Source organism: Phycodurus eques, chromosome 15 (genome assembly GCF_024500275.1).
Source record: "Phycodurus eques isolate BA_2022a chromosome 15, UOR_Pequ_1.1, whole genome shotgun sequence".
NCBI lineage: Eukaryota > Metazoa > Chordata > Actinopteri > Syngnathiformes > Syngnathidae > Phycodurus > Phycodurus eques.
Genome location: NC_084539.1, coordinates 20,542,431 through 20,568,816, shown reverse-complemented (window position 1 = coordinate 20,568,816; position 26,386 = coordinate 20,542,431). Strand labels below are relative to the sequence as shown.

The 26,386-nt window shown below is 40.5% G+C and overlaps 2 protein-coding genes across 6 annotated transcripts in view; both read right to left on the bottom strand.

Annotated features, from left to right (window-relative positions):
• The window catches only part of lhfpl2a (LHFPL tetraspan subfamily member 2a), a 29,532-nt gene extending 16,067 nt beyond the window's left edge, over positions 1-13,465 (bottom strand). For 2 of the 4 annotated variants that reach the window (XM_061698114.1, XM_061698117.1), the window contains exons 1-2: positions 13,240-13,465; positions 1,694-1,764 (exon numbers count right to left, since the gene is read on the bottom strand). The gene's annotated coding sequence lies outside the window, so the exon portion shown is untranslated. The remainder of the gene's footprint in view (positions 1-1,693; positions 1,765-13,239) is intronic. The other 2 variants (XM_061698116.1, XM_061698115.1) reach the window with 1 other exon arrangement.
• A 989-nt stretch (positions 13,466-14,454) lies between these two features.
• arsb (arylsulfatase B) lies at positions 14,455-25,758 on the bottom strand. 2 transcript variants are annotated; one of them, XM_061699178.1, is made up of 8 exons: positions 25,201-25,758; positions 24,280-24,466; positions 23,612-23,802; positions 22,482-22,689; positions 20,647-20,890; positions 19,257-19,327; positions 17,354-17,485; positions 14,455-16,022 (listed from the first exon to the last, which is right to left on the bottom strand). In XM_061699178.1, the coding sequence occupies exons 1-8, from the start codon at positions 25,522-25,524 to the stop codon at positions 15,760-15,762; spliced, it is 1,620 nt and encodes a 539-aa protein (XP_061555162.1). In that variant the 5' UTR covers positions 25,525-25,758; the 3' UTR covers positions 14,455-15,759. The 2 variants fall into 2 exon arrangements, with proteins under 2 accessions (XP_061555162.1, XP_061555163.1); XM_061699179.1 differs by having other exon boundaries at positions 25,264-25,758.
• Between the last annotated feature and the right edge of the window lie 628 nt (positions 25,759-26,386).

Here is a 26,386-nt window from a genome sequence, read left to right as displayed (position 1 = left end):
TCTCAAGAGGCTTTAGCCGAACAGCCTCGGGGGGCCAAAAATGAAGGGGGTACTTCCAACTTGACACCATACTCAAAGCCGGGAGAAACAAAAGTGGCGAAACAATGCCAACGAGACAAACGAGCCAAACGAGGGGCGAAGAGGAGGTGTGGTGGTACTGTCATGCCAAAGTGATTTCACCTCGTTTTCGGACAGAGAAAATTGCTTTCGACACAGGAAAATGGAAGAGGTACGCGTCAGGTGTTAAGTTTAACACCCTGGTTACGTTATTCCCTGACACAGGTGCTATGCCACCTCTGTTACAGTTGCGGTACTACCTCCAAGTGTCAGTGTGTGTTGTGACGTGTAAAATAGTTGTCGGTTATCGACAATTGCTTTCGACACAACAAAGTGGGAGAAGTGTGTGTCGGGTGTTAAGTTTCACACCATGGTTCCCGGTATTCCCTTACACGCAGGCGCAATGCCACCTCTGTTAAGGTTCTGATACAACCTCTAAGCGTCTGTATCTGGTGAGTCACGCAATAGTTGTTGGACAGCGACAATTCCTTTTGACACAACAGAGTGAGCGAAGTAAGTGTTTGGTGTTAAACGTCACACCCCGGTCCCGGTAAACATGACCTGGAAACAAATTAGCTGCTTGTAATTTCAGACCGTCATGGATTAATTTGAGAATTGAATTCACATACGAAGTGAACGCGCCAAACGTTACAACTTCCAGAGAGTTAGTTAGCATTGAATGTTGCCACGTTTGAACTTTTACATCTGATCATGGACAGAAATGTCAGAATTTCATTCTGTAAAAAATATGCTCATAATTTCAGGCTGCGATGGAATCATTTGAGTAGAAAAATGCATGTCGCGGTGTAAACCTGCCGACTGCCGAGGTTCCCGTCAGAAAATGTTGCACGGTAATCGTTCCAACGTACTTACATTAGAATGGAATTTTCAGGTTCACATTGTCTCGTCGCAATTTTCGATTTGTACGACAGTGACAATTGAAGAAATCCACGCAGAAAGTGAAAGCTTCTGTTAAATTCAATAATCCTAGACTGTGATAAAATAACTCGAGTAGAGAATTTCATGCCATTCTGTCAAAACCTTTACAAAAATTGACCCACAACAGAAGCTGAAAAACAAGCTGGAGATAACAGGAAACAGGCAGCTGACATCAACCTCAACTATTTTGGGCATGGCCGTGACAAACGATCACCTTGTTTATTATCGCCGGGGGGGCTTTCCACTTTCGAAATGACCTTCACAGGTGGTCCCCGCTCCCTATCACCCATGCCATTGTTTTTCCCCGTATTGGAAAAACATACACCCCCCACCAGGCCTCCCTCAAACGCCCTCGATTTCTTTCTTCGTCCTGATAAATACCAGCAGACCGATTTCCAGAGTCAGTGGAAGATGACGGTTTGCCTCCATTACCCAAATATATAACTTAACTGTATAGTGTCAAGTACAAAGCGGATGAGTCGGCGTCTGGTCGAACTGTGATGGCTTCAAGATGATTGACGGTGCAGAGGACAATGGCGGGAATGGGAATCGCTTTGAAGTCCGACTTACAAGAGGCCCAAAAATATCAACGCAAGAAAAGCAGGAAGTCTGGTTTGTTTTCAGTGTGAACGCCTCCTATGGAAACCTCGGCCAAAGTGTTGGGACGACGTATCGTATAAAGAGGCGGGAGACCAACCTCCCACGTGGAACCTCGAGATGGAGACGACTGCCAAGTCCAAGTGATGACGATGATGATGAGTCAGTCGCCTGTTGATAGAACCGAGGCAGGAATGGTTACGAAACAGTCCCAGCTCGGCTTGTAATGATCACGATCAAAGCGTTGTATCAAAATGTTACGTTGCGTCATTTCCATGTCATTTGACCCAGGGAGAGAGTGTTTGAGAAAACAGTGTAAATGGCCTAAATGAAAGAATGTCTCTTGCGAATTGGTACGAGGTTATGTAGGGAGTGCCAGTATGTTATATGCTAGTAGTATTGCAACGTCTTCCAGTGATACACAACGAGACGTCAGTCTGTTTATCTCACTCACATTTATTGGTCAAGCAAAGAAAAGCAGACCGCGGCGAGAGATGTGTGATTTGCTGTAAGCTGTTTTTTGTACTGTAACGAGCTTGTAGAGAACAAAAGTCTTCCTCTCTAAGGACAGGTTTGGCCAATGGCCATATGACTTTAAAACACAGTGGTAGAAAAGGTTGGTTTTCATTCTTTTCACACAAAATCTTGTAAAAAGTAAAATTTGTCACAGTGGCGTTACGAGGATTTTCCGTCAAGTAAATAGTCCGTGGTAAAGCAGGCCTCGGTCTTTAGGCCACTATGCTCTTCTCAAAGTAACAACCCGCATCCATCAGGCTGCAGATAATTAGCTAATGCCTCTCCGCTCCTTTTACACGATCCAGACCGCGGTTCCCTCGCCGTTCACCAGAGTTAATATGCTAGCAGCACTTGTCAAATGGAGTGGATTACCGTACATTGTGTTACTAGCGTATAAAACACAAATACACAGCATTTAGGGTTGCATAGTTCTGGGAATTTTCAATTTAATTGGCCTCAATTTTGAGTTATTGCCATAAATTCCCATAATTCCCAAATCCATCTTAAATTCCCATGGAAAGTTACCAAAAACCTTCTCGAAAGTAACAAGAAATCTTCCACTCCTTAGCAACTCTGTGTATATAAGGCCCGCCCACATATGATTAACACAGGATTTGTATTTGTTTGAATAAAGAAACAAACCCAGATCTGCTATCGCTACTATCACTAACAAAGAAATGTAATCAAATAAAGCCCAAGAAGATTCTAGTGAGCAAAAGCTGCAGTTTTCGCAAAGAAAACTTTGGAATCAGCTTGGAAAAATACGCAATTCCCACACCGGCTTCGGCGGGATCACGAGGCGTGACGACGCTAATACAGCAGACGCTCAGCATCAATCAGCCACTGAGCGTCAGTTACCGGCTCTTACGTCCTTTTTCACGACCGGAGTAAATACAGGAACATTTGTTTTGCAGACAGTTCATCGGAAGTCCGGGCAACACGGCGTCTCTCGGGTCTTAAACTCCCCAAATGAGATTTGGCCGGATTATCAGCACTCACATTCGCAGCCTTTTCGAGTGACGCGCTCAGCAAATAGCTCTTGGCAAACGGGAGATGCTGGATGTTGAGCACTTCCACAGCTGGGGGAGGCCATTATGCGGGTCTAGGGGATGTCTGTAGGTATGCACACGGCAGCCAGGACCACCACAAAAGACCCCATTCAGGCACTCTTTGGGGTTTTGGAGGGTTTTAAGTTAGGAGGGAAACACGCGGTGCTAATTTAACTATGATTGTCTTTAGGGCGGGACCTTCAACAAGACTTTTGGTCAAGATCTGACCTTGTGGAGTTGTTATTAGAGTTTCCCGTTTTACCGCAGTCATCAAATTTCAGCCACCGTGCTCCACCTACACTCAAACGTTGGATAGTTCACCGATCTGTCTAGCGTAGTTGGTTCAAATTTGGTGATTCTTTCATACTAAGGTGATGATGGTTGAGTTGACTTGATTAATCGGTGACGTCGTCGATATTTCTGTGTTCAGTTCTCAACTTGCTATGCGAAGCCTTCAAACATGAAACTCTACCCATCGTCCTCGGGTGCACAGGCCCAACCCCCTAACTGCTTCATCCAATCACATTTAGACACTCACTCATCCGCTCATCCAAACGCTATTTGGATTTTTTTTGTTTGTTTTCTTTTTTGCTGACATTAACTGTTCATTTTTACAATGACGAGGTCATCGATCGACTACCGCTTGTTATGCTACAGTATGATGTCAAACCAGACAGTCAAGTCATCCAAAAGATGCACAGTGAACCACCGTTTATCGTGGGGGACACGTTCCAGAACCATGCTCAAAAGGTGAAAATCCGCAATATAGAAAGACCATACAAAAATCACGACAGGCATTAAAGGGTTGAAAGAAACTGTCAAGACATGATCTGGAAAATGAACTCCATGACACAAAGGCTCGCTTTTTTTTTTTAATAAATGGATTGACATCACACCACGGACCTCCATGCTAATCCACTTCATTAGCCCTTCAAAAAACATTTAACACAGCTGCAGAGGCAAAAAGCTCATCTAAAAAAGATGACTGCTGCACCCTGGGACTCTTGCTGATTACACACTGGGCCGCTAATGCAATGATTGTCCTAGTACTCGCCAATTTCCTCTGCTGTGTGTGCATGTGTGTGTGTGTGTGCGCAGACCGCACACAAACATGACATCATAGCACAGTGATGAAGTCGGACTCGCAACAGATGGCTGCCGATTTGGTAAAGGCTGATTTATAATTGTTATTCTTCAGGGGGGAAAAAAAAAAAAAAAAAGCATGCCGGACAAAGAATGAGAGTGGGAACAGATCATAGCAAAAGAATGATAACTAATACAATGCACTAATTCAACTTTGTTTGGTCTTCTTTTCATACAAAAACAGGTGTGGCTTCATTCGGACTGGAGGTTTGTTTTTAACCTCAATTTTACTGTCAAGAGTCCTTGTGTGCTTCAAAAGGTGCCTTAAAATCAAACGTATATAATGAGATTGACCATTGTTTTCTATTAAAAGTATTAAACGCGCAAACCAGCTAAATAGCATTAGATTTATACCGAGTAGCAGTGGCCGTTAACCCTTGAAATTATGCCGATGTCACGATTACAAACTGAACAATCGTAATTGTAAAAATGACGAAAGTTTACGACAATCTTGATGTTTTACCGTAACGTGACAGACTTTCAGAACAAGGGACGTTATGTTCAGTTGTTGAGTAGTATGGCTAGCTAGACATTCTTTACGCTTACAAAAATATCTCAAGTTTAGGTTGCATCACCAAGCCACAACGCTGCTAAATCCGAAAAAAGTGGCTTGAATAATTGAGTAATCGTTTCTTTCAGAGATCATCTTGTCGTTACGCGAGTCAAGGGCAAGGGCGAAGAATTTAGTGTCAACTTGCCCGTATATTTACTGTTAACGATGCCCGTATTGCCGTCTCTGGCGTGTTGTGGAAACAACACAAATCCCTTATTATGGAACATTACAGAACAGGATTCCAGGAAACGGATCACAGATGGTAAGTGAACATAAAATTGAACTGGAATGGCTGACCTCCTGCACAATCCAACTACCAAATTGGAGACGTTCATAGACATCCACAAATTTTTGCCTTACGAAAAAACGTTAATAAACCTGGAAGAAAATTATCTGACTTGAGAAAAGGGTGTTTATTCATTTAAAGACATGACTAAAAAGTCATAAGGTTATGAGGGGGGGGGGGGGAATCTGAATTTTACAGAACGATGTCAGAATTTATATAATATATATATATAATATATAAGATATATAATAATTCCCTAAAAATACTTAACGTGAGAGGAAATGTGTATTTTTTTCAAGAAAAATGTCGGAATCTTAAGAGATTAAGTCGTAGTTTTCGTGCGAGAAAGTCCTATTCTTCAAGTCTAACTCTTAAGATAAAGTCGTAACTCACACAAATAAAGATGCGATTTTCCTTTATTTGAAGTTAGATTTGGCAAAATACATGAGCGAACAAAATACTCATCTTAACAATGCTACCACCAAATTAGACACCTTCAAAGTTCATAGACATTCACGATTTACAAAATGTCAGTAAATGCAGGAAAAAAAATTATTATCTGGCTTTCCGCTGAAATTTTACACCGTCTTCCCACTACTAAACTGTGTTTGGTAGTAATGGGCTAATTAGTTTAGCGCCAAGTAACAAATGACAGCAGCAAAAACGTAAGTTGTTTTGGTATACATTGTGGTTAAAAAACGGAAGAGCTGAGGGATGGATGGAAGGCAGAGGCAGATGTTTCAACAAAAAAAAAAAAAAAGCAGCAGCCTTCAGAGTGAACGATTTCTGAGGCGACTAGCGGGAAGTCAATGCTGGCGGACTAGGGCTGGGTGGGGGGTATTTTGTGAGGGGGCGTGTGGGGGGGCAGCTCCAGACGCCTGCCCCCGGGAGATGGATCACAGATGTCTGACCCTGGAACGCTGCAGTTAATTGTGAAACTAAAAGCCTCGCCTTGGCTTTCTCTTTTTATCTCCTTTACGTTCTCATCTCTTGCTTTCGTGTCTGCACAATACGACAAAGCACTTTTATACATTAAGAGGATCTTATGAGCAGGGCTTTATTGAGGGTCTCATTTCAGCCGAAAAATCACAAGCCTGAGGAAAATCCTTTCAAGGAAAGGCAGATTAGGAACAAAAGTCGGAATTTTATGAGAATGAGCTTGTAATGTTACAAGAAAAAAAAATAAGTCTTGATGTTATGAGAAACAAGTTGTTGTTACAAATAGAAAGTATTATTTTGGGGGGGATAAAAAAAAAAAAAAAAAAAAATTAAAAAAAAAAAAATCTCACTCACAAAAAAGTCAGTACTTTAAAAAGATGAATATCTGTACCCCCCCCTCCCCCCCCAAAAAAAACTAAAATAGTAGCGATCAAAGACTTGGAAAGTTAAAACAAAATACAGTGGCACCCTCATATTTGCAGTTCGGCACCCGCGGGTTCACCTATTTGCAATTTTTTCCCCAATTTTTTGTCCAATATTATTATTTTATTTTATTTTTTTTTAAGATGGGAACATAACTCCAAAAATGCAATTAAAATTGCTTTCAATTATTCGCAGATTTTCCGGGTACGAACGATAACGGCAACATTTTCAAAAACCTTCTGACGTCAGGGATCGTTTTCAAGTTTGTTTCCATTTGTTATCTCAATTTAGTCAACGTTAAAACCGGAATCCTCCATTGACGCATTCCCTTCACACTCATTCAGTTTATTGTGAAATACTGGAAGTAGCTTGTTTTGGTTTGATTCTGGCGTTTAAAACAGACAATTAAAGAAAATAATACTTGGGCCAACACCTTACCAGTATTTTACGTTAACTTTGTGCGACCTTCGTGTGTGTGTGAGGTACCACGGGTCACGTAACATTATCCCGATTCAGTCTGCAATTCACCTGGAGAGTCGTCACACTACAAATCAAACAACAGCTGCTTCGACCATTAGCCAGTCCTGCGCTATGTGAACACTACACCGAATTAACTTTTACACCACACACCCACACCCACACACGCTACACAGTCAAGCTGACTTCTTCCACAATAAAAAAAATAATAATATATGCCCAAACAGATTAAGTCAAATCATTTTGTTAACCTTAGCTTGAATTGCCAACGTTTATACCATTGAAACTAGCTAACCTGCTTTCATTTACCTTTGGTTCCCCCACAAAAAAATAAACATCCGCCCTTGTTTAATGTAAAAAAATATATATATTTGTATTACTTCCTGTTGTTAGTCATATGGCTTCATTTGCAGGTTGTATCATGTGTTCAGTAAGCGGGCTGATATCGGACATGGATCACTTGAAAATACATGGTCACGGTTCGCTAAATTCACCTATTCGTGGTTTTTCTGTGGAACCAATCCTCAACTATTCCCTGAAAAATTCACCGACTTGAGCTTTTTGGGCTGTTTCTGTAACACACTAGATGCCACAAAATGGTGCCAAAGCTCGATTAATTGGTGTCAAGGAAGTATGTTGAAGTGATACATCGCTCTCAACTCATCTTTGTGTTATGTTCGAAAAGGAGCACAATGTCAATCGGCATTGAACCCTGAAATCATGATGCACAAACTTAACATTCCATTTAATTATGTTATTGCTGTATTATTTTAGTACAATACTTGAGAGTCCTATTTTAGTCCCATTGTTTGTGTGTGTGTGTGTGTGTGTGTGTGTGTGTGTGTGAGGCTGGAACCAATCAATGGTGTTTCTATTCATTTCAATGGCGAAAGAGGATTTGAGATACAATTGTTTTGAGTTGCGGATGCGGTGACGGAACGACTGCAACTCATAACAGGTCAACTGGCACCACTTGTATTACGATTACAGCAAAGCAGTCGGGTTGTCTTGAGTGCATGTAATCCAACGTTATTTGTAGCGCACACAGCTGCGAGGCTTTTCCGTGACTGGGAGCCACAGCAGCCTTCAAACATTAGCATACAGCTGCGTATGGCGGCGATCAAGGAAATTCAGACATTTTGGCAGCGCTGATGAGGATGATGATGATGACGTCGGACCGGCAAACTGCAGCAGTCTGCTGCACAATTCCCTCCAGAGACTCATGAACACCACCCCCCCCCCAAACAAAATCCCCACAAAAAAAAAAAAAAAAAGCACTTCACCCTTCCCCCAAAAGTCATTCACTCCTTTTTTTTCTCCTCTCTTTCTTTCATGGAGAGTGCTTTGTTTTGGGCCAGGACCCCACCCTGTAAGTAAAGCTCCAGGGGCTGCAAGAGGTTTAGGTGCCCCCCCAACAAGGAGAGTCGCCTAATCTAATCAAGAGTGCATGACTGGCCCGCCAATAAAGTTTCACGCCAGTGTGTCGACTCCAAAATCAGCTGTTTGGCAGCACAAGTAGGACAGGAAGCCACGTGGGAATGAAGGCTGCCTGATGCCTGTTTGTAATTTTATGAGGAAAAGAAAGACAGATTGTTACCATGAGAAATGCTGGATTTTATGAGACTGAAATAAAAAATTTCAAGGGGGGGAAAAAAAATATCACAATATTAAACAAAAAAAAAACTTGGAAGTGTCCTGTAAGCAGCAGCATGGAAATATACCTTGTAATTATGAGAACCAAAGTTATATTTCAAGATAAAAATCCCATTTTCATAAGAATAAAGTTGTAATGTTACATGAATAAGGTTGAGATGTTGTGGGGGGAGCTAAAAAAAAGTTGGAGAAAATTGTATTTTTTTATCCCAGGAAAAAAAAGTCTTAATCTTGTGAGGAGGAAGTCAGAATTTAAAAGTTACAAGAAAAAAAGTTTGGGGTTTATTCCACAAAAAAAACTCCACTCTGGCATATAAACTCTAAATGTAAAAATAGTCAGAATGACGATGTTAAAATACGTTTTTAGGAAAAGAAGTCATAATCTTATGAGACTACAGTTGTACGACAAAAAAAGCAATGTCGTAATTGGGGTCGGGGGCGGGGGTGGGGGGGGGGGGGACAATTTTACCAGTAATGTTGGCTTTTTGAGAGTAAAAGTTTATGATATGAGAAAAAAAGACAGAAAGAAACAAAAATAAAATGTTCATGTTACATGTACTGTTCTGGGAAAAAAGTTTTTTTTGTTTTCAGGGAAAAAGTCTTCATCTTATGAGAATTAAGTCAGAATTTAGAAAGTTACAAGGAAAAAGACGAGGGGGGGGGAAAAAATAAGAAAAGAAGCCAAAATGTTACAGGTGAAAAATAAAAATAAATCAGATTTTTCAAGAGAAAAGTCTGATTTAGTAAAAATCAGACGTAAAGTAAAAATAGTAAAAAAAAGACATTTAGTAAAAATCTGATGTAAAATCTGATTTTTTTTTCTGAAAAAATCATGAATGTATGAGAATTAAGTCAAATATTTACGACAAAATAATCATTAAAAAAAAAATCTTACCAGTTATTTTGGGATTTTTGATAGAAAAATTGTAATGTTAAAAAAAAAAAAGTGTTTCCAAAAGAAAGTCTTTTTTTAGAGAAATACTATATATAATTTTTCAACAAGTTGTAGTTTTATTCAATAAAAATATCTAATCTTATGAGAGTTAAGTCAGAATTTAGAAAGTGAGAAAGAAAAAAATATCGTGAGGAAAAAATTGCATTTTTCAAGTCGAAATATTAAAAGGTCGTAAACAAAAAGGTGTTAATGTTATGAGAATGTTATGAGAAAAATCTATCGCATCGTATTGTATCAAGAGCAGCGTAAAATTTTATGAGAAAAAAAATCTGAATCTTACCAGAAATATATTATTTTTTAGCCATAAAAGTCGGAACGTTACAATTTTTAAAAATGGTATTTATGAGAAAAAGTTCTTATTACAAGAAAAAATACTTATCTTTTCATCATGTTAGTTGATAATGTTTTTGTGTTTGTACATTTCTGAGAATAAAATCATAATTTTACAGAAAAGGTCCTTTCTTCCCTTCGCGAGGGAACAAAGCCCTAAATACAGTAAAGTTGTACGTATGCATGCATTTATTTTTGTCATTTCTATATCCCAAAGATGCTCCCAAATCCTCTGGCTGGGATTTGATAATTTATGAGTGAAGACCAAAGCTTGGAGGACTTCTGAAGGGCATGAAAGGCTCTGCTTGTGGCACACGTGCAGGTGTTTGTCGTTTTCCGCCATACTGTACACTCTAATTTCTGTCCAACTGTGCGGGTGACGACAGGACCGTCAGCTTTTTCCACGCTTTGAAAGTGTCGTAACGCAGCATCTGTACCGTACGTCTGCCAAGAAAGACAGCGCGGCACTTTTTTGTGGCCTCAAATAAGGACAGCGGTGTTCCGCAGGGACGGTATGAATGAACACCAGAATACTTTTTTGTGCTTTTGAAACGGGCCCTAACACGGAACCTTGAGGGATGTCGTGGACCGGCACAAACCACAAACATTGTTACGCACGACAAAGACCGCGCAACAGAGCCGAGATGCGTCCGATACGAAACTTGACAGCCCTGTACTGCGGAATTCACAGGTAACCATACGTTAGTGAGCAGTTGTCAACTTTTTCCTATGATACACGGTAAAGACGTCCCTTGTTTCACACAAACAGTTTCCAGGCGTGGACCTGTTTTTTGCTTCACTGCCCGACACCCGACACCAAAGCGCTTTGTCACGGCTGACAACACTTTCACCCGGAGTCACAAAAGAAGAGCAACCTTAGACGCGATCCGCTGACCCCACCCAAGACAACAAATCAGAGGCAGGGAGGCGTTAGCGATGCTTTTAAATGCCGCTTTTGTGCAAAAGGCGCAACTCGGTTTACGAGACAACTGCGCCCAGTTGCAGCTGTGCACCATTCGATGAATGTATGGGGCGCGATAATCGATTTATTGATTTTTGAGAATTCTCTCGATTGTGTGAAATTGGCAATTCGTCGCGACTTGAAGCAGTGGAGACCAAATGCTGCTTACCCAAATCACCGACTCAACTAACGTACTCTACTTACTAACTCATATACTGTAGCTCACTAACCAACACAACACAATAAACTAACTCACTCAACCTACTCTACTAACTCACTCAACTAATTAACTCACTAACTTAATCAACTAGCTAACTCACTGACTCAACTTACTCAGGCAAATTCAGTGAACTAATTCACTCAAGAAACTCAACTAACTCATTCAACTATCTCAGTAATTTAACACTAACTCACTCAACAAACTAACTTCCTCAACTACTCATTCACTCAACCAACTTACTCCACTAACTCACTCAACTAATTAAGTCATTAACTTACTCAACTAGGTAACTCACTAACCTAACCAACTCACTAAAGTAACTCAACTAATTCAGTCAACTAAGTCACTGAAGTCAACCAATTTAGTCATCTAACAACTATTTAACTCAACTCACTCTAGTTGAGTTGGTGAGTTCAGTCAGGTAATTACCTGAGTGAGCAAATTATTTGTGTTTGATGACTGGGTTAGAGACTTACTCAACTACTCACTCACTCCAGTTATATACCTAACTTACTCAACTAACTGACTTATAACTAACTATTAATTTATCTGCTTACTCATCTAACTTACTCAATTCGTCTGCAACCGGCGCTTTATCGATGCGACGCTGGGCTCAGAACGAGTTCGGAACGATTCAACCGTTGATATCCATTCACAACAATGTTGATGCTTCATTGTGTACATTCAATATACCGTATGGCGAGAAACGATCAGGTCACATAGAGACAAATAACCATTCACACTTCCATTTTGGACAATTTCTAGATTCTTCAATGAAGCTCACATGCATGTTTTCGGAACATGGGAGGAAGCCGGAGACCAGATTTGAGCTCAGAGTCTCAGAATTGTGAGGCAGGCGTGGTAACCACCTTGCTGCCCGGCAAGAAACGAATCAAATGTATTTCTATAGCAATTTTCATACATTAAAGAATGCGACACAAAGTGATTAACAGATCAAAACTGACAATTAAAATAGCAAGAAATATACAAAAACGTACCCAACACACACCGCACATGCAGACATGCAGCACATTTTGGTGTAAAGACATAAGGCACTGAGGAGCCAGGTGAGGCAAGACAATGCCATGCTATTGCTAAAAAAAAAAAAAAAAAAAAAAAAAATTTGGAACACGCCCAGGTTTTTTTTTTTTTTTTTTTACATTTACTTTATTATCCCTGCATTTGAATGATTTATCAGCACTCATAATAAACAGTGTTAACATACTGTAGGTCAGGTGACCACATGTCCTATATTTTCACTTTTTTTTGTAATTGTTTTTAAAATTTCAGTTCTTTATTCAAAAATGTTAATTCCTGGATTTGGAATTTCAAAATTCACAATTCAGGGAGGTATTCCATTCCTATTTGATATTTCGTGGACAATTTAAAAAAATAATAATAATAAATCTATTCTTTTGCACTCGTTTCCTTGACAAACCCCATCAATTATTTAAGCATTGCCCCTTCTTTGTTTGTATTTCATTCACCCCTATAGTCATCTGTTTGCACAGTGCGACCCAGCAAGCTAACACCGATGTAAACATTTTAGCTAGCATTCCTGAATCCAATCACTGGCTAGGACTGATTGGTATCGATTCCTTATCGACCTTATATCGCATTTTACAGCTGATTAATAACTTAAGTATTGTTTCACCTATTAAATGGGTGGTATTCTGTTTAGCCCTTTATAGCACACATGTCGAGAGATGTACAAAGGATACATGTTTTGGTGTTAAAACTTACTTTGCGTATGTTCAGAAACGTACATTTTCACGATCGTCTGACGTCATTAGGTTTCATCTTTTTTCATTAGATTCAACACGATTCAACGTTAAATCCAGTCCAAATTATTACTTTATCGTCATTTACGTTCATTTTAACGGGTGTTTCTTTTTTTAAAAGTAGCGAGACAAAAAAAATGAGAATAAAATTAAATAGGAGATGGATGAACATGGACGCCATATCGGAGGAGCTTCAAGCCGAAAAAAGTGTCCGTCAGCACGGCTTTGACAACGCGAGTGTCCCGCCCCGGCTCGGAAGTGCAAGAGAAGGAAGTGAAGAGTGGAAATGTAGGAAAGTTGGTGCAACATTTGGGTGTAGTTTTAGTTGAGAACGAGAAGAAATATGATGTCAGAACTTACGTTGGACTGAAAGATGCTGAAGGAAGCTTTTGAAAACTCCCACACGATAGACGACTCCCGTTATCGAAGTCACTGGATGGTTTTCTCTCTTTTTTTTAGGCGTGAGGTGAGACTCGGGCGGACTTTTCCTTTCCTTTCCTTTGAGTCTGTTGTCTTTTGCTCTTTTTCGCTCCACGTCCTCCGGCGGACCGCAGAAGAATGAATGGCCGCCGCCAACCTCCACCAAGCTGGCCAGCCCAAGCGGTGGCGAACCGCTGCTGGGAGGGCGTGCTCATCTCCAGGCAGGCACCAATCACTGACCGATTATCGGCAACAACCAATCGAAGGCGACCTGCTGCGGAAGTATCCAATCAGGACACCGCCTCCTGATCGTTGCGATTGATGAAGTTGAGCAAAGTAAAAAAAAAAAATAATAAAAAAAACTTTATTTGTTCAAAGTAAAGTAATGAGAAGACGGGGAAGAAAAAAATAATGGTATGTATTTTTTGTTCTTATTTTGAAAATAATAAATACAATAAATAAATACAAGTAAACATGCAACTGCGTGGACAACTCACTTGCCAGCCACCAATAAACGACCGGCTACTAGCAACTACCAATTGGAAGCGAACTGCTGCGGAAGTAGCCAATCAGGACACTAGGAACCGTGATTGTTTAGAGGAAGTCGAGCAGGCTAAAATAGAGAAGCACTTTTATTTAATAATAATAATAATAAAATAATGAGAAATTTCTAGTCATATTGACTTGAAATCACTTTTCAATAAATTAATTAACACCATGAACATACCATAAGGCACATGTGTCAAACTCAAGGTCCGGGGGCCACATCAATTTATGTGGCCCACGAAAGCAAATCTAGCGCGTCGACTTCATGTTTCCTGCTAAAATAACAACAATCGTCTTCACTTTTAATAACGTTGATTACAAAAAAATAATTGTGACCGATCCTCATTTCAAAATAAACTGAATTTACAACTTTTTACTGGCTTCTGATTTCAAATATAGTTATTCATCAATTTTTGTGTGTGTATATGTAATAACTAATCAATTACAACCAAGCGAGAACTGCTCCAGATGTGACCAATCAGGACAGGAACAATCGTTGTCTTTGTTTGAAACAATTTTAATTTGATGATTGGGTTTTATTTAAAAAAAAAAAAAAAAAAACAACAACAACAACATTGAGGTGTAACATTACAATATTTTGTGGGTATTTATAAAAAAAAAAAAAAATATGAAAATGAATGAATTAACATTATGAACACACCATACTCTTTCCATACTATACCCTATTTATTAAGGCCTGTATGTAAGTAATTGAAAGGCACGACTTGAATGTCTGAAAGCAGCTGGGCGTTCCCTGTCATCGTCTGGCGCTGCGAGGCAGCCAACTCTGTTTCAATCTGAGTCTTAATCCCTTTTTATCGGGAAGGCGAACAGCTGAGCGGAGAGTTGGAATTCTAAGGAGGACCATCATTTTTATGTGGCCCACTAAAGTAAAAAACGTTTTCTTGCTAAATGGATTCATTCTTTTCATTTTGGCAGGAAATCAGTGCATAACTTGCAATGTTTCTTTAATTTTAACAGATATTACAAGCCATTAAATCCCTCAACATTAGTAGAGCAATAGTTGTATCGGTATATATATATATATATATATTTTTTTATGTTTATTTGGATTCCAAAAAGGATAAATTGGGCCAAATTTGGGAAACATTGATCCAATTTATAAGCAGACTTTATTCGATCCCCTCTGTAGTCTTGTCAGTTCTCCCATTGTTGATGAAAATAAAGTTCAAATGTACATAGAGAAGTTAGAAATGTGCAAACTGCGGGCAGGTGTGCAAAACGTCAGTGAGCAAGACATGTCTACACGTACAGGTCGAGTGAAAATGGACGCTTATGGAGGGATTGCTGGACTACCCTTGACTGCGCAACTCGAGCCTTTCGCTTATTTTAGTTGGTCCATCCAGAAGAAAAATAAAAGCATCTTTACGTCTACTCTTGGATACAGAGACAAAATGGCAGAATTCCTGTCTGTTCTGTCATGGTTTCTTGAGAAACATTTTTGGTGTCCACATGTTGACACGGCGGTTCAAAGGTCACCCTCCCAGCATTAGGGTTCGGGAGGAAGGGGGAGTGTCGGGGGTTTCCTTCCTCGGCGAGGTCAAACGCCAGGGGGTCAAGGTTCAAAGAGCATATATGTCCAAAGAAAATTAGCTTCTCCCGCTTGGATTCCAGGCTTGCAAATGATTCCCCCAAGTGAAGCAACATGCCAAATTCCTCACCCGCCGATCACAAATAGCGCGCTAACCCCTTTAGCACAAAGCCGTTTGAATCCAAGGAATGACAGCAATGGCGCTAACATTTCTTTGTTTCTTATTAAGCTGACACAGCAATGTCCAACCTTAGATCAGTCAATGTATACATACAAAATATCGCAATTACTGTATTGCGGTCCCATTAAAATATCCAGGACGTGCATACAAAATCCTGTTCCTCTTCCGAGCAGACGGTCATCTAGGCCCAGGGTCCCCAGGCTCCGGCGGGGCCCGGGTCACAGCGCGGGTCCTCGTCGGGGAAGCGCACGGGCAGAGCGCTCTGCTGGTGGTGGCGCAGCCGGCCCAGGAGGCGGTCGACCACGGCGGGGTAGCCGGCCGACACCTCGTTCCTCTCCTCGGGGTCGATGTCCACGTCGAACAGCATCACGGGCTTCAGCGGCGAGGAGCGGCGAGGGGACGAGGAGATGTTGTGGCCGGGCCGCGGGAACCAAACGTCGCAACCTGGAAAGTATCAAAGGTCGTATCGAACGGTCTCATTGGCTTTTTGCAAGTGGAGATAACGTCTGGGTTTAGCTTCTTCTTTGGCTTTTTCGTATCTGAGGATTAGCCCTGTGTTTTGCCTTTTCTGTTTATATTTAAGGACTAACTCAGTTTTTTTTTTGTTCACATTCAATGTTTAACTTTTTTTTTCTTCGCAATAACTAAAAAAAAAAAACACTTGCCAGCAAGGATTAACTGTGTTTTGCTTTTTCTTTGTCTTATTTTATAATCAAAGGACTGACTGCATTTTAAATTTTCTTTGGCATTTTTCATACTCATTGACTGAATTTAGTTTTTTGCATCAAATTATTTATTTACTCTGGTATTCTATTTCGTTGGCTGTATGATTAACTCTGTAGTCTGTTTTTCACTTGTTTTCTTTAATGAAATAACTTTTTACTTAGCTTTTTTCCTCCAGATCGAGTAAATTCAGTCAAAAAGACTTTCATATCTGAGGATTAATGCTATTCTTTTTTTTCCTTTTTTGAATGAAAGGATAACTGTGATTCGCTTTTTCACATAAAATGATTGACTGTTTTTTGTCCCTTTTTCATGAAAGGATTAAAAGTGTTTTGCTTTTTCTTGGCTTTTTTTATTTTTTTATTTTTTTTTTAAATCAAAACTGACCATTTTGTAAAAAAAAAAAAGTTTTGTTTCTTCTACACTTTTTTACGTCATGATTTACTCAATTTTGCATTTACTTTGGCTTTTTTTTGTACCCAAGGATTAACTCTGTATTCAATTTTTCAATGTTTTCTTTTTTGAATGAAAGGAATAACATTATTTAATTTTTTTAAATATATATATATATATATATATATCCATATATAATTTTTTTTAAAGCTTTTTCCACATTTAAGGATGAACAATTTTTATTTATTTATTTTTTTTACATGAAAGGATTAACTCGCTGCCTTTGGATTTTTCAGTTTTTTGAACGTATATTTCTTTTTTTTTTTTTAAACTTTATTTATCCAGGTAAAGCAATTGAGAACAGATTCTCATTTGCATTGCCGGCCTGGCAGCACACAGCAGAGTAAAACAAAGCCAAGTAAAAGCAAATGCAACTAGTGTACACAGTCAATAAATTTATTGTGATATAGTTAAGCGGTTACAGTTTACGCGATTAAACAATGCCGACAATTGAACCCCGAAAGTCGTCATTACCATGATTTCCTTTGGGAAGAATCCAAACATCGTGCCAGTATCTTATTACATTTTGTTTGTCTTGAATGAAAATTCAAGCGCTTCCAGACAAAAGGCCGGCGGCCGTGAGCCACGAGGGCGCTCACCCGGATATCCCGTGAGCAGCTTCCACTTCGAGGATCTGATGGCGGCGTGGATGGACACGTTGAAGCCGGACCGGAAGGCTCCTTTGCCGTCGGCGCTCTGATCTGACGCTCGCAGACGCTCCGAGCCGGGACCTGCGCGGAGACGAGGTAAGGTCAGGTCAGAGGTACGGTGTAAGGTCATCGCCACCTCTTTGCCGTCATTGCTGCTCGACTTCAAAAGGGGTGAGTCGTGTGACTTTATTTTTGTTTTATTTAGCTGTACAGCGTTTACACTCGCTTTAAGCGATCGTTTTTTTTTGTTTTGTTTTTTTTTAAATCGGTTTTTACAGTATACTGGGAAGTCCAAATTTAGAGTTGTGTCGCAACATGGGAAGAGAAGCAGACTCATTAACAGCAAGATGACGAGGCAGAGGAGCTTCCCTCCTCGAAAGCTATATCGTAACCGTTACATGTTTGTGGATTTGCATTAGCCTGTCTATGACATTTCTCATTAAATGTTAGCATCGAGGTATGAGATTTTCGTTAGGCGAACTTGTCGTTTTGTTGAACATTTTGGCGTTCAAAAAAAAATATATATATATATACATACACATACATACACATTGTTTAATTTTCTCTTTGTTTTTTTAGTCTGTTTTAATAAGTCCAAATGTATTTAAAGCGTGTGAGAGCGGTAAGACTTTTTATTTTTTTAAACTTTTGAACAAGTTCTCTCAATGTTGTGGATTTGTAATAATTCATAATTGAATTAATTTAATAATTTTAATTGCTGGTGTGTCTGAAACAACCCCCCCCCCCCTTAATAAAAGGGGGTCCACTGTAAGTTAGTTTTTTAACACTTGTCTGACCACTACTAATGTTAAAATGTGACTTACATTTTTTTTTTTTTATGATGGCATGATGACCCTGGAAAAGATTCTGTTTCCATTATTTCCTAGTGGGAAAATTGAAAGACTTACATTGCATGTGCTTTGCAATGACATTATTAAGTGTTTTAGACAAGAATGATACGAATAAGCCAGGAAAAGAGAGGAGAGCGCTCACGAGACCTGTTTCCTGGAAGAGGCGCTCCAATCACACAGCCTCAAAAATGGGGGGGATCGAATGTCAAGAAGCTCACATTGAAACAACGCCGACTGATTCTACTTTCGACAGTGCAGTTTCCACCTTATCAGCATTTCTCAGGGCCCGACACAACAACAAAGACAAAAATCACAAACAAAGCGCCTTCTAGAGTCCAATTTCATTCTGCGTTTTAAAGGGGACATATTACGTAAAAGCTGACTTTAATCTTCTGTATTCAAATCATTGGGTCTTTTGAGTATTTGCCCACCCATCAAGTGTGAAATTAAAAACGTATACCTGTAACTATCTGCCTCTTTCTGAAAACAATCTGTGAACAAACTGTGGAGCATATCTTTACCCCTCCCAAATCCTTTAAACACATTTAAACATATTGAAAGACACTTTTTAAAACACATTTGTACCCCCCCAAAATTTTGAAAACATAAAACATGCATAGAAACGATTGTACTTATTGCAGTACGTAGATATGTGCCTTGCGGGACCAGGCGGGGCGGCGTGTGACGTCTGCCAGTCAGCGTGCGAGTGTGTGGGCGTGAGCTGCGGCCGACAGCAGCGCCTACGTGAGCGTGGTCATTGTGATTATGTGTTGCGGTTCTCCTGGCGTTCTATGAATGACTGAAAAGTGCATCTGCGACCGTGGCTCGCCTTTTTTACATGCGAGGGCATTCCGATAAGTAAGTAAAAACAACGAATAACGCACGAATCGTAATAACAGAAAGCAACCGCAGATCAAAAGTGGCGCCGAGGCTTAACTGTTACCAACAGTTGCGTTTGTAGCGTGTGGGGGGAGTGTTGCGGTCGTGCGTCATTGACTTACATGGGGCGACGTCGACGTACATTGGGTCAATGTTGTGCAGCAGCTCCAGTCGGGGCGAGGCAAAGCCTTTGCTGGAACATAAACGGAGGCGTGTTAAACACACACACACACACGCTGACTCACACTGTGAACAACACACAAATGGGATTTGTAAATCTAAAACAGCGCACCAGCCCGTCATGTGCTCCGGCCGCAGAGAAAACGCACCGACCGCAGCGTCTGATAACACAAATAACTCTGCGCTCCCCGCCTGCTTTTGCTCTCTGCGGCCAATTAAAAAGCAGCGTGCAGGCGGCGGTCAGCTGACGCGCGCTGGCCAATGGGAGTGGTGCGGTGGTGGGAGGCGAGGTAGCACTTTGCGGTCGAGCGGCTGAGCCGTGACACTCGGTTTCACCTCCTTCTTCACCGCGTCCGCATTTAGCCAGTGAGCACAAAGAAGTGTCCGTCAAACTGGAATCAGCTGCTGTGAAGGAAAAACAAACGTGGAGTACTGCGGAATGTCCGGCTCATACAACTCGGAATTTCCGGGAAGTATATGCCTCGGAAGTGCCTCATCCAACCGCCATCCAGAAATCACCCATTATATAACACCGTTAAATGCATCCAAACGCCATCCAAACACTTGAAACACCATCCGAAAATCATCCAAACGCCATCAAACACCATCCAAAATGTATCCAAAAAACAAACACCATCCAAATGGCAACAAAGAGCATCCAAAATGTATCCAAAGACATCAAACACCATCCAAATGCCATCCGAACGCCAACAAACGGCACCTGAACATCATCAAACGCCATCCAAACACCGTCGGCAAATGTCATCCAAACACAATCCGGACATCCTCAAAAAACATCGTCCAAAGAATCCAAACGACCCATCAAATGCAACCCAAACACCATCAAACCTCATCCGAACATCCACAAACGCCATCCGAAATATCCAAATGCCAACAAACACCATCAAATGTCATCCAAACACCATCAAGCGCCATTAAAAAAATAGCGACGAGCAAGTACAGATCCCAGGTATAGGGCCGAAAGGGCCTTACCGTATTTCAAGGTGGCGGGTACTCGTGAAGGCTGCCCATACCGACCGCCGATACTTAAGGCAAAAAAAACAAACAAAACAAAAAAGTGACTTGCAGTCCTCCTCGCCAGTAGTGGGCGCTACACTGCGGCGGTTTGACACAGTGGCGAATCATCATGTGCGCCAGAAAGAAAGTCTTTGTTCACAATTATCTGTCATCGTGTTAATGGAAATTTCATGGATCAAAAGTACTAGTGGTATCGATACGCACTATAGGTATGGGTGAGTACTCAAGAGTGAATGCTCGTACTGGTAGAGCGCGGAAAAAAAGTGGTATCGACCATCGTCGAGCATCGGTCACCTGATGGCGTTCCACACGTCGAATCCGTCCAGAGGTTTGGTGGCGTTGAGGCTGCCGCCGGCAAGTCCCACCAGCGTGGGCAGCCAATCAGAGACGTGGATCAGCTCCCGGCTGGCGCCGCCCGGCCGCTCGACGAGCGGCCCGGACACGAATCCCACGCCGCGGACTCCTCCCTCCCACAGCGACCACTTCCTGCCTCGCAGCGGCCAGTTGCTGCCGCCAAACAGTGTCTGGCCGCCGTTATCTGTCGAAGAAGATTTTAAAATAAATAAATTAATTAATTAATTTTTTTTTTTTTAAACGTGACCCGGCTCAGAGCTGACAGAAGACCTTTTGGAGTGTTTTGCTTTTTCGGACTGTGTTCCGGAGAGGAGTGTCTGTTCCAATTCATTATGTTACAATATTAAAGTCTGATTTTTTTTCGAAAATGTTTTCTTTACATTATAAGAATAAAGTCAGATTTCATTCAAGAAAAAGGCATCATATTATAAGAATACATTCTTTTTTTGGGGAAACCGTGTTCATTGAGAATAAAATACTTTTTTTTTTAAATTTAAAAAAAAGATGCTTAATTATTTGAACAATGCTATATTTTTTGGGGACAAATTAACATCAAAGAATAGTTTTATTTGTTCAAGAAATAGACAAAATATTACAACAACGAAGTCCTATATGTTCGACAAAAAAATATTTATATTATGAGAGTAACACAATTTCCTTTATAAGAATAAAGTGTTTTCTATTTAAAAATTAAAGTCATTATTTAGATCTTTTTATTAGTCAAGCGTTAAGCCTGTCCTTTTTTTTTTTTTAGAATTGTGTTTTATACTATAAGAAGAATCTTGAGAGTAATGTCCTATTTTTTTATAAAAATGTATTTATGTTACCAGACTCAAGACATTGTTGAGAGGATACAAATTAAATACTACACGAGAATAAGTCCATTTTTTTTTTTTCAACAAAGAGGCGAATATAAGAATAATCGTACTTTGTTCATGAAGTTATAATATTACGACAATGGATTTGTACTTTTTGGAGAAATGACTTTATATCACAAGAATGATTTTGAGAATGCCGTTTTTAATCATATTACAAGATTTAAGTCTAATTTAAGTACAAGAAGACCCCTTAAAAACAATAAAATAGTCAGCAAGGTTAGCGTATGGCGATATGGGGTCTTTCAGGAAGTTCCTCATCTTCACGATCCGTGTTGAGGCTCGATGTCGGCGGCGAAAAGCCAAAGAAAAAGCCAAAGCGTTCATTTCTTTTTTTTTCTCTCTTTTTTTTCATCGAGCAAGGATGCAGCCCACCAACCTGAGCCCACCGCAGGAGTTTTCCCTTCACTGCATTCTTTCCTAATGACACTTTAAAAGCCCAATATACTGAAAATAAGCCTGAATAGTCCGGGTGGTTCCACGCGTTTACCTTACTTACTGCTTACAACCCTCACAGTGGGCATTTTATAAAAATGTCTCCATTGAAAGTCTACGAGTTGGAAAGAGTTTTTTTTTAACAACACTTCGAGTGTTAGTTAAATGGCTACTTTATGAATGGCTCGTCATTTTGGGGCCTATTTGGCGATCTTTGCCGCACTCTGTTGGACAAGCGGAGTACTGCCACGACCTTTTTCAGACGTCACACAAAGGAGACTAAAGTTGTAGATTTTTTTCCTACAAAATAGGCATAATGTTGCGAGAATAAAGTTGTTTCACACACAAAAAAAGGAAAAGAAAACAAATATAATAACAGTCAAGAAAAATTATTTAAAGATGTCAGAGGACCAAGCTACTTTTTTATCAAATAAGACGTGTTTGTGTGCACGTGCGTGTGCGAACCTGTGGAGAATACCAGGACAGTGTTGCCCCAAAGTCCGGCCTGCCGCAACGCCGAGCTGATGTTGCCCACCGCCTCGTCCATGGCCGCCACCATGCCAGCGTACATGCGGCGTTGCGGGTCCCGGATGAAGGCGTAGGGCTCCACGTAGCGTTCGGGCACCTGCAGGGGCGCGTGGACGGCTTGCAGCGCCACATACAGGAAGAGAGGCTGAAACACAAGCACATTTCTGCTTAATTTTTTTTTTTTTTTTTTTTTTAATTCCATCAATTTGGGACACGTCCTATATATTAAAGAAAACATTATTTACTATGATAATACATTTTTGTATTTAAAAATAAATAAATAACATTTACATTATGAGAGTAAACCCATCATTTGTGACGAATAAAGCCTAAAATTACAAGATTAAAGTGGTATTTAAAAAAAACCAAATATATATATATATATATATATATATATATATTTATTTATTAGAAAAACGTTGTTGGGTTTTTTTTTTTTTTTAAAGTAACACTGCAACTTAATTTTTATACTTATTTTTATGAATCAATTGGAAATTCAACAAACGTCAAAGAAAATTGAAGGAAGAATTCTTTAAAAAAAAAAAAACTTTATTTTGAGTATTTAAAAAAAATAGTCAGCACTCCGAAAATAACGTTGCATTTTTTAAAGAGAAAAAGCATAATATTACACGAATATAGCCATATATTTTGTCTAAAAAAGCCTTAGCATTGGAAGAATAACATATTTTTTCGAGAAAAAAGGTGTCCTATTACAAGATACAAGTCATATTCTTTTAACTAAAAATGCACTGAATCCATTCAGAATTGTCTTAATATATCGAGACTAAAAGCATATTTTTTTTCACATAGAGGAGAGGCTGAAAGACGAGCACATTTCCTGTTATTTTATATCGTGTCATACTGTACTTTCGTCAAAGACACATAGGAGGCGCTGCAGGACTTTCTCGCTGTCACTGACTGGTTTTATGTTTGTATGTAGACAATATATTTATATTTTTATTCAAACTAAATATTGGTCATGGATTATAGTAGAAGTAGTAGTTTTTTTTTTTTTTTTTTTTTTTTTTTTTTTAAAAGTAATAATCCTGAGCCGAGAGCTGCGTCACCTTTTTGGGGTCGTGCTCGGCGACGATCCGGACGGCCCTCTGGCCGAACAGCTCGGTGGAGTAGTGGCCTCTGTATCCCGCGGCGGCCGCTTCCTCCTCCCGCAGGTCCAAAGCGCAGCGGCTCAGGTTGAGAGAGGTGATGTTGTTACAATGGACGTGAGTGTAGTAGTCCTCGCTGCCCGTCAGATAGCCTGGAGTACACATAAGTAGTCTGCGTTAAATATCTGTACTCTATTTGTTTTGTTTGTGCAAAACGATTTCATGCTTTAATTCATTGCGCGGCTTCTTCTGGAGTATGTGCCTTGGCCTCCAGAGGGCAGTATGATACATATGTACATACATGAAGAAGATGGTCCCAACTGCTCAGTCAGCTGCAGTAATACTCGTTATTTTTCACAGATAAAGAATGAATGCCTGCCGGCATCGTTGAATTGTCTGTCTGCATGTGTTGCTGCACATTTTGCGCTCAAATATTTGTAGCTTAATGGGTTATTACACCACAACATCAATGCTAGTTTTGTTAGCCTGTCGACTGCATTTTGCATCGTGTGTTAGCATTAAGGCTGCGGACGTTCATAAGACAAAGTTATTTGGTTTGGTTCAATACACAACGTTTAATTCTATTCGTTTTTATATTCAGTCGTAACGTAAGCGTGGGGCGTACAAACCAAAGTAGGAGTGGAAGCCGCGGCGCGTGGGCAGGCAGTCCTTCTTGTACATGCCCAGGTGCCACTTGCCCACCATGTGCGTGGCGTAGCCCGCCTCGGACAGCAGCTGAGGCAGCAGCGTCTCGTCCAGCGGCACGCAGTACGGCTGACACGGCCAGATGATCTGGTGCTGCATGCCCGTGTGGATCTGCCAATGGCAAACACGCAACATGCTGACGAAAGAGCAAACGGGAAGGGAACTAGCCACCCAACGTCCTCTTCCTTAACCGTCCGTCAGGCTTTTTTCAAAGTTTTTTTTTTTTTTTTTTTTTTCCCCATAGATACTTTATTCATCCAAAAGGGAAATTCACTTAAACCACTGCTGCACTAAACTTATAGCCATTTAAATAGGTATCATGCTAGGATACCTTTGTTTAAATTTAAAAAATGATATCAAAATCAAGTGACTCGGACTGCAAAAAAACATGCTCGGGTAATACAGACTACACTACTAAGTATCATTTTTCATGTATTTTGAATGTATATGGTATCGTGTCACTATATTATTTAATATTAATAAACAGTATGAGTAATATTTCTCAAAATATTGATAGAAACAGTCCTAGTACTAAGAATAGTACAGCACCAAGATAGTACTACAAACAGTCCTGCAAAGAGCACCTGTACTAAAACATTACTAGAAACCGTTTTAGGCATAACTCAGCAGAAACAGTAGCACAATTAGTACTAGTAACAGTTTTCGACAGCACTAGACAGACATAAATACTGGTCCAAAACAGCACTAAAATAGTAGTATAAACAGTATTACAACTATTGCTACACAGTACAACAAATACTTGAAGATGATGATGATCACTACTACTAACTACTACTAGATTACTGCATATGACCCGCGGATTACTCAGGCCCCAAACGACTCACTGGTCTCCGGGGACTTTGTTGTGACGAGGCCGGGTGGAGTGCGGCATCGTCCGGGTTTCTCACCTGGTACCGCCCGGTCATGAGTTGGTTCCTGGACGGGGTGCACAGCGGCTGGACGTAGTAGTTCTCCAGGCGGACCCCCGCGGCCGACAGCTTGTCCAGGTTGGGCGTCTTGATCTCCGAGCCGTGGTAGCCCACGTCGTACCAGCCCAAGTCGTCCGCCAGGATGAACACGATGTGCGGCCGCTCGGAGCCCGACGCCGCCGCGGGGAGACCGAGCGTCAGCAGCAAGGCGGAGAAGCGAAGCCAGTCGGCCATCATCATCGTCAAAAAGTGGACTCGAGCGGGGGTCAGAAAGTGAACCAGGAAGCCCGCCTCGCAGTTTGAAGCGGTAAAAACAGCACGAACATGGCGGATATGAATGTTTCGCACTTACTCTTACCCCATCAACGCATTTTGCTGTTAAAAAAGGGGAAACGTTCACGTTAACATCCGTCCGCTTTCAACATGACTCTTGAAAGCGCTGCCGCCGAGTCAGCAGCCAACCAGGTGACTTGAACGAACGTGTCCAAGTCACGTGACTAAGCAGGAAGCGGAAAATACGGAAGCGGCAAGATGGCGTTAAAAGTGTTCAAAAAGTCAAAAATAGAACATTTCACATAATGACTAAATTTTTCCTATCCACAATCGGCATTTCATGTCTGCAACGTCATTATTATCATATCAAATGAATAAACCCCATAAACATGAACGGCAAAAGTGAAGTCATGTGTCCCAGGTGAAATAACTTTGCAGATATCTGTAATTAATTTTTGACTTTGTGAAATTGAATTACAGATATCTCAATCTGTCGTTTTGACTAATCACAATTACTTCACAGATATTGAGAGATTGCACTGGAAGTGAATGAGAGACGCAGGCGGTGTTCCCCATGGGTTGTTGCGGTTAGCATGATGCTAACTTTAATAACGGTAAAAAATAACTTTATTATTCAACTTTTATATAGCGCCTGCTGAATGTCTGCGCCGTTGTTTGTGTGAATAAACACAATATTTCATTAAAATAGCTTTAATAGTGATGAGATTTGTTTTGGGAGGTATTTGAGCGCCATTTTAGTTGAGGACATGTGAATGAAACCTCGACACTAGATTTAAAATTTTCAATAATAATGATGCAGTTGGACTAA

Bases quoted from the DNA above. Each gene is read 5' to 3' on its own strand.
- arsb (XM_061699178.1), bottom strand. From the start codon at position 25,524: ATGATGATGGCCGACTGGCTTCGCTTCTCCGCCTTGCTGCTGACGCTC. The intron at 23,803-24,279 runs GTTTGTACGCCC...TGTGTACTCCAG, and splicing joins CGGCTTCCACTCCTACTTTG to GCTATCTGACGGGCAGCGAG. The intron at 19,328-20,646 runs GTGACCGATGCT...TTTATGTTCCAG, and splicing joins GACGTGTGGAACGCCATCAG to CAAAGGCTTTGCCTCGCCCC.